An 8,449-nucleotide genomic window follows, 5' to 3' on the forward strand; every position below is an offset into this window, starting at 1 on the left:
AGCAGCTGCGTTTGGAGGAGTGGAGAATCAAACCCGCTTCTCCCAGGTTAGAGTCCGCGCTCCTAACCACTTCACCAAACTGGCTAGTCATGGTAACTAAAAGGAACTTCCATGTTCTGGGGCAGCAAACCTCTGAATATTGGTGGTAGGAGGCGGCATCCAGGCCACTTTGAGACTCCTTACGGTAGAGAAAAGCGGGGTATAAAACCGTACCCTTCTTTATCAGGGGAAGACCTTAGCCCCTAGGCCCCTTTTGTTTGGTTCTCCAGAAGAATTGGTTGTGTGTGTGAGACACAATGATGGACTAGATAGTGTAGTGGTGGAAGCCAGTTTGGTGTCGTGGTTAAGTGCGCAGACTCTAATCTGGGAGAACCGGGTTTGATTCCCCACTCCTCCACATGCATCTGCTGGTGTGACCTTGGGTCAGTCACAAGTTCTGACAAGAGCTGTTCTTGAAAAAAAGAGCAGTTTGTGCCAGAGCTCTCTCAGTCCCACCCACCTCACAAGGGTGTCTGTTGTGGGGAGGGGAAGGGAAAGGAGATTGTAAACCACTTTGAGACTCCTCTGAACTGCTGGTGTGACCTTGGGTCAGTCACAAGTTCTGACAAGAGCTGTTCTTGAAAAAAAGAGCAGTTTCTGTCAGTGCTCTCTCAGCCCCACCCACCTCACAGGGTGTCTGTTGTGGGGAGGGGAAGGGAAAGGAGATTGTAAACCACTTTGAGACTCCTCTGAGTAGTGAAGGGCGGGGTATAAATCCAGTCTCTTCTTCTTCTACATAGACCAGTGGTCTGTTCCAGCTGGACTCTTCTTATGTTCTTGTGATGTAACACCGATGCGGTTTAGGATCTACTTCTCTTTTTGTGATATTTAGTTCCTGTGTTGAAGTTCTTAGCTGCCTCTTTCTGTGGATCATATTATGCTTATCTTACGAAGTTCTCCCTGCCTTTGTCTGGGGACCTGGGATGTCATTTGTTTGTCTGCTGCTTCTCCAGGGGGACGGTGTTGGCAGAGGCCACTGCGACGGCACCTATAACATGACAGAATACTTCAAGTGTAAACCGGACTGCGGCCTCTTCCTGCCGTGTAACAAACTGCGGTTTGTAGCCGCATCTGAGAACATCAAGACGAAGCAGGAGGAAAAGCCGGAGGCTGTGGAGGACATTCCCGTAAAAGTGGGGGAAACGGTTGGTTTCTATTTGGATGACGTCTACACTCGCGGAGTAGCCATGGCTGTGTACAAGGAGGGCAGCGACTGGATGGTTAAAGTGTGCCCGGTAAGGAACTCACGCCTCTGTTTTTAATCTTTTGGTAAATGTATTCTGGGCTCTTTTTGTAGCAGGGACTCCCTTGCATATTAGGCGACACACCCCTAATGTAGCCAGTCCTCCAAGAGCTTACAGAGCTCTTCTCACAGGGGCTGCTGTAGGCTCTTGGAGGATTGGTTACGTTAGGGGTGTGTCGCCTAATATGCAAAGGAGTCCCTGCTACAGAAAGAGCCCTGCATGTGTTCATTAATTAGTCGTACAAGGAGGATGTGACGGCTGTCCCAGTCTTGTGGCAGAGAACGTGTTCCTGCTTGCCTGTGATGGAAAGTGATGCAGATTATGCGGCTGAAGAGAGCCCTGGCTCTGCGGCAGGTGCTCCCACTTGGTGTCCATCAGTTCTGGCATCTCTAGTTAGAAACGTTTCCTGTTGCTGGTTTGAACAGGATTTTTCTGAGAGACTCGAGATCAGGATGAAGTTTAGGCAGTGTCACACCTAAGAGTTTCAGAATCATTCCGTTCCTTCCTCGGCCACACGGTGTGATTTCGTTGGAAACATTTGTATGCTGCCCAGGCCCCTAACCGGGATTCTGTGGCTTGTGGGGCAGTTTTTTTCCTGGTGGGGCTGAAGTTCTCAGTGCAGAAAGAAAAGCCATTTAGCCAGGAGAAAGCTGTGACCAGGACAGATCTCTGAATTGCAAGCTGTCCACCATTTTAGATGACAGTCAGCCGCTGCAAGTTAATCACTTCTGCCAGCCGAAGCAACAATCCTGAGAACAAGCCGGCAGGCGAGGGTGATGACTTCTATAGCCAAGAAAGCTAACAGGCAGTAAAAATCTCTTAAAGATGACAAGTTTCTTGGCACAGAGTTAGAAGTGATCCTAGAGGTCACCTACTCCAACCCCCTTGGAATTAGTCAACTACAGCACCCCACTCTGCTTAAAGGAGTGCATGCCTTTACAGAAATGTTTAAAAATGATTGATAAAAGCATTTACAGGAGAAATTCTTGTGGGGCTGTGCCTTGAAGGAAGCTGTAGCTACGGGCCTGTGCTGGGGACTGAACACGGGACCTTCTGCATGCCAAGCAGATGCTCTGCCACTGAGCTACATCCCCTCCCCAAAACATTACATGCTGAACTTCTGCATCAGGCTAATTACAGAAGGTCTCCAAAAAGCAGACTGCTTCCCACACACAGTGGGACACACCTTTCACAGAACAACTGAGGGCGAAGCCCCCAAAAGCCCCCACCGTAGCTGATGCTGCCTTTCCCCCCAGTTAGTGAAAGGTGGTGAACTATCAAACAAAGACATTAAAAATGAACTTTTTCAAACTGTGTGCATTAATTATATATGAACTTCTTTGTCATTAATTTGGTCTAGTGGTTATTGTGTGTGTAACTCGTAGACGAAAATATTTGTTACACATGCAATAACCACTAGACCAAATGTGTTTCGGCCCCAAGGGCCTTCTTCAGTGGTCTAAATAATAACACACCCTCAGGCAAGGCAGGTTGTATATGAATCAATGCAATAGTGCAGCTCCAAATAAATAGCTATAAAGTTTTGCTGTCAAATCAGATCTGCATATATTGAGGAGCCCCACACCCATCGGAGATGAGAACTGTGTACAACCATTATGCTCTCGGCTGTTACTGTATTCACAATATGTGTGTCCGTGCGTCAACCAAAAGGGAAGACACATATACAAAGTTCTGTTTTAGCTCAGGGGTGTCAAACATGCGGCCCGGGGGCCGGATCAGGCCCCCGGAGGGCTTCTCTCAGGCCTGCAGTGGAACTGGCCATCTCCTGCTTCTTCTTCCAGTTCTGCTGCTGCTGCGTCATCGTAGGTTTGCAGCTTACAGATACACACCTGAGCAGCACACTGAGGATTGCAAGAGCACAGACATTTTGATGCAGTAATTCAGAGCAAGAAGCGTCATTTTATCAGAGACTGTTAAATAAACAAAACATTGCAAGAGTGCTAATGTTTTAAGCATGTTTTTATTTTAAATTAAAAAAACACCTTTGTGTTTCTGTCCTTCATGAAGTTTACATCTCTGCTACCTGGCATTACATTTTACGACACCCATGGACCAGCCCAACGAGGTCTCGTTTATGTCAGATCCGGCCCTCATAACAAATGAGTTCGACACCCCTGTTTTAGCCGCTCAGCCTTGACTCTCAGGTTGGGTCCCCCCCCCCCTTTTGTTGTTTCCCAATCAAATAAATGACAACAAGTGCAACAGTGACTTCTGGTTGAAACAGAGGGTTCTCCCTCTGTTACCGGCTAAGTATCAGGAGAAACTTCCTGACTGTAAGAGTGGTTGAGCCGTGGAACAGTATGCCTTGGGCGGTGGTGGATGCTCCTTTGCTGGACGTTTCCAAGCGGAGGCTGGACGACCCTCTTTTGGGTCTGTTGTGGGGCTCTCTTTCGGCTGTGCTCCTGCAGAGTGCAGGGGGCTGGACTAGATGACCTGCAGGGTCCCTTCCAACTCTAACGTTCTATGATCTTCATCTCCCACCCCCTCCCACTCTGTTCTTAACTGAGTCTTGTACTTCTCCACGTATAGGAGGAAGAAGGGACAACCGATGTTTTCAGGGATATCCCCATGGACTCCGTGGTGAAGGAAGGGCTACTTTCGTCGGGTGAGCTGGCCCTTTGGTGGTCTGTGCCCCTTGATTCTGTTCTCCGTTTTCCTGGTGGCGAGAGCTGCACCCAAACTCTCTTCTAACCCTGCCGCAGTGTGGTTCTGAATGGATGTTTTCAGTCTCCCCCCCACCCCCACCCCGAATGGCCTTTATAGCCTGCTTCGTTTGGCTCTGTGCAGCAGGACCGTTTCAGAACCCAATGGAATAGTCGGCGTAGCCTTTTGAATCCCAGATGTAGGAATCCGTATACGGAGCAGCGAACCAGAACGTGGGGTCAAATTGACCCGACTTTATGGAGGGAAGGGGAGAAATTGATAGCAATTTGTTTTCAGTTTTTGTCAGGTTCCACAGCCAGCAACTGAGTACACGCTTATCGGAAAGGTTATACTTTATTGAAGCGCTATAGATGCATTAACAAAGGCACTGTTAAGAGTGGCGTCGCCCCTACAAGCCTAGTGGGATATAGGGTATTCGTATGCACCCCCCCCAGGCCAATTAGCCACATTCCCGCGCGCGGGAGAAGGAGCCCCAGGCCGTTAGAGTCGAAGCTGAGAACCGAAAGCCCTCCCACATTTCCCTAGAATCCCAGACACTACACACCACCTGCAAGGTGGATAAGCAAGCATTAAAGCAAGGTGGATAAGCAAGCATTAAAGGTAAAGGTTCCCTTGCTCAAAAGCCAGTTGAGTCCGACTCTATGGTTGCGGTGCTCATCTCCGTTTCAAAGCCGAAGAGCCAGCGCTGTCCGAAGACATTTCCGTGGTCATGTGGCTGGTATGACTAAACACCAAGGCGCACGGAACGCTGTTACGTTCCCACTGAAGTGGTACCTATTGATCTGCTTGCAATTTCTTGCTTTCAAACTGCTAGGTTGGCATGAGCTGGAACTAGAGACGGGAGCTCACTCCATCATGCGGCACACCCGGGTCTCGAACTGCTGAACTACCGACCTTCCATGGCCTGCAGTTCAGCGTCTTAACCACTTGAGCCACCACCAGTGGATCCTGTGATGGTGTTGGGGTTGTTTTTACTCTCTACTACTTTGGAAAGGAAACTGAAATTAGCACCTCGAGCAAAATCGGCAACGTTTTATTTTTCTGAAATTTCTGATAATTTCTCCCCGGAGTTTTTGCTGCTGTTCCATTCCTTTTTTTAAAAAAAAATAATTTTTATTGCTTTTATATACTACATCCTAAGGGAAAGGGACAAAGGAAGCTCTAAAACTAATACAGAAGCTAAATTAAGGATCATATTCCAGAAATTACATTCTTATATATTGGACCTATAATAATAACAAAAGTAGTATGTCAAGGTATTGATTTCTAGATAAAGCTGGCTTGAGATACAAATCTATAGGTGCTTTATAGTCAATTATGTTCTATTGAACTTCCAGTTTATTTTCCACGCTTTTTCTTCTTGTATTTTAGTTTAACTTTAAGTGGTTTGGGAGCAGCAGCACCTCCTTTTTTTCAAATCCGAGACCTCAGAGGTACTGCCAGAGCTACTTGACGTATCTTCAGATTCACAGTCATTTTTATCATCTTCTTCATTGTTGTCCTCAGTCTTTCTTTCATCTATTTTCAGGTTTTGTTGCTGTTCCAATTTTTTTTGGCTTTCTGAACAGAGTCAATCTTGGTCTTCTTATCTTTATAGTTGAACACAAATCCTTCTGGAAATGTCCATCTGTATGAAATTGAGTTAAGGAGATTTTTTCTTTTTTTAATTATGGAAGCTGGTTTGACTCCCACTGATTGAGGATATTTTGTTTCCAGTTTGATTCCCCCCCCCCCCACACACACAAAATAGGTAAAAAATAACCTTTTGTTTGTGGGTGTTATATGCTATCAAGGTGCGTGTCTGTTCCTTCCAGCACTCGTGGCCGATACGGACGGTGGGACCTGGACGCAAAGGAAGCGCGAGAGAAGCGAGAGCCTGGAGGACGGAGAGAACAGGCCCCCCTCCCTCGACGTGAACTCCGTCGTACAGATCGACCTGGGCATGGGCAATTGCGTCACCGGCACGATCCGCTGGATTGGCTACATGTCAAAAATGCAGGAGAAGATGGCTGGGATTGAATTGGTACTTGCGTGCAGGTCTCGGACCCATCTGGCATCACATTCTAGCACAGAAGCCGGCAGCTTTTTAAACCAGGGTTCTCCCTTCCCCCCCTTCTACCTGTCATGGTCAAGGGTCCGACATACCTGCGGGGGACCGCCTGTCCCCATATATGCCCCAGAAAGCCGACTGACCCTCCCAGGCCCCAAAGATGCCAGGCTCACTACCGCCAGGGCTTTTTGAGTGGTGGCCCCATCCTGGTGGAATGAGCTCCCGGAGGAGATCAGGGCCCCGCGGGGGATCTCTTACAGTTCTGCAGGGTCTGCAAGACAGAGCTCTTCCGCCAGGCTTTCAGCTAGGGAGCCCGCCACCACTATAGAGCCTGGGTGCTTGGTTTTGACACCTAGCCTGTGCTGCAGGAAGCTCAGGAGCAGAATGATGCCTAGACCTCTGAAAGTGCACCGTGAGAGTCAGCCGTCTTGAATAACTAAATAACCATCACCAGCATTTTATTAATTTGTATTGGCTATATGCAGGGCTATTTTTGGGCAGGAACGCACAGGAACGGAGTTCCGGCTGGCTCCCAAGTTGGCCACACCCAGCAAGAACGCATTAGCATAATAGGCCACACCCAACAGCAGGAACTCATTTGGATTGGCTACATTAGGGGTGTGTGGCCTAACATGCAAAGGAGTTCCTGCTACAAAAAAAGCCCTGGGTTTGGACAACAAACAAGGTAAACAGAATAAGAAGCAAAAGGTGGGTGTGGCTGGATGAGCACACTTCTGGTAACATGGGTGTGTGGCCTAATATGCTAATGTGTTTCTGCTGTTGGGTGTGGCCTATTATGCTAATGAGTTCCTGCTGGGCTTTTTCTACAAAAAGAGCCCAGGTATATGTATTGTACTAGCTATAGGGGAATGGTTTCTAGAAGATTTTATGTCTTTCAATCGTATTTATGCTTTGATTGTTAGCTGCCCTGAGCCCGCATTGCAGGGAGGGCGGGGGTACAAATGAGATAAATAAATAGATAAAGGTGTGCCAGCAAGCGAAAGGTGGGCGGGGGAGAGATGAGAGTCGTACTTGGCGAAACTCGCCGGCTGCCGGCTGAGCCCGTTTGTGTTGTGGTGTGTAACCAAGAACCGAATAGAACCGCATGCAGGACAGGTCAACGCAGGAAGGGATGTTCAGAGGCGGGCAGAGTTCTGCCTCGCTTCCGGAGCTGGGGTCTTTCAGGCCTGGAGGCTGAGAGGGATAACTGCCCTCAGAGGACTCCGTTAGTCGTTTCCGTAGAATGTTAGTGAGCAGGGGTCATTTCGTAGAAAAAGCTCATTAGCATAACTCATTAGCATAACCTATTTGCATATGCCACCCCCCCTGACATCACCGGAAGTGTGTCAGAAGGCAACACCCACCGCTCAGGCTCCACTGGACTGTTTTGGATTGCTAGCTATTGGGGGGGGGACACGTGCAGATCTGTCCTCCCAAAGGAGGAAGAGCTTGTACCTGAATAAAACTTGGTCTTAAAGGTGCCACTGGACTGTTTTGGATTGCTAGCTATTGGGGGGGGGACACGTGCAGATCTGTCCTCCCAAAGGAGGAAGAGCTTGTACCTGAATAAAACTTGGTCTTAAAGGTGCCACTGGACTGTTTTGGACCGGGGGGTGGGCTCTGCAACTTACCTGGCTGCTTCTTGCTCTGACTGAGGGCTGCTGGGAGCAGGGGGTGGGGCTTGTTGCATGTGCCCGCCCCCTGGGCTCTTTACTGCCGGAGCTCCGCTCCTGTGCGCTCCTGCAGGAAATTACTCCTGATAGTGAGGAATTGGTAAGCTGGCTGTAGACTTTGGTGGGCGTTTTAGGGCTCTTCTGGCAGTTAGGTCAGAAGGGGAGAGGCTGTGGCTCAATGGCAGAGCCTCTGCTTTGCTTGCGGAAGGTCCCAGGTTCAATCCCCAGCAGCATCTCCGGTTAAAAGGACCAGGCGGGATGGGATGTGAAAGACCTCAGCCTGGAGAACCACTGCCAGTTACAGGAGATAAGAACATCGGAAGATCCTTGCTGGATCAGAGCAATAGTCCCTCTAGTCCAGCCTCCCGTCTCACACGGGGGCTACTCAGGAGGTCCAACAGCAGGGCATACAGGCCGAGGCCTTCCCCCGATGTGTGCCGCCTGGCCCTGGGATTCAGAGGATTAGTGCCTCTGAATGTGGAGGTTCCCTTGAGTTACCGTGGTTGGGAGTCAGACCCTCTCCTCCATTCATCTGTCCAATTCCCCTTTAAAGCTGTTTATTCCTGTTGCCAACACATCTTCTTGAGCGAATCCCACATTTTTTTTTTTTTTAGTACCCGGTAGGTACACTTTAGGAGCTGCGGTGGCTCAAGTGGTTAAGACGCTGAACAGCAGGCTGTGGAAGGTCGGTAGTTCAGCAGTTTGAGACCCGAGTGTGCCGCATGACGGAGTGAGCTCCCGTCTCTGGTTCCAGCTCC

General features: G+C 49.0%; 1 protein-coding gene across 1 annotated transcript in view; it reads left to right on the plus strand.

Annotated features, from left to right (window-relative positions):
• Window positions 1–8,449, plus strand: part of LOC107121438 (ubiquitin carboxyl-terminal hydrolase CYLD-like) — a 37,774-nt gene that overhangs the window by 5,431 nt on the left and 23,894 nt on the right. Inside the window, exons 3-5 of the mRNA XM_015424346.1 lie at window positions 993–1,274; window positions 3,834–3,909; window positions 5,783–5,991. Of these exons, the coding sequence (XP_015279832.1) occupies window positions 993–1,274; window positions 3,834–3,909; window positions 5,783–5,991 (567 nt within the window). The remainder of the gene's footprint in view (window positions 1–992; window positions 1,275–3,833; window positions 3,910–5,782; window positions 5,992–8,449) is intronic.

This window comes from Gekko japonicus, unplaced genomic scaffold (genome assembly GCF_001447785.1).
Source record: "Gekko japonicus isolate JY-2015 unplaced genomic scaffold, Gekko_japonicus_V1.1 scaffold3999, whole genome shotgun sequence".
NCBI classification, from domain to species: Eukaryota; Metazoa; Chordata; class Lepidosauria; order Squamata; family Gekkonidae; genus Gekko; species Gekko japonicus.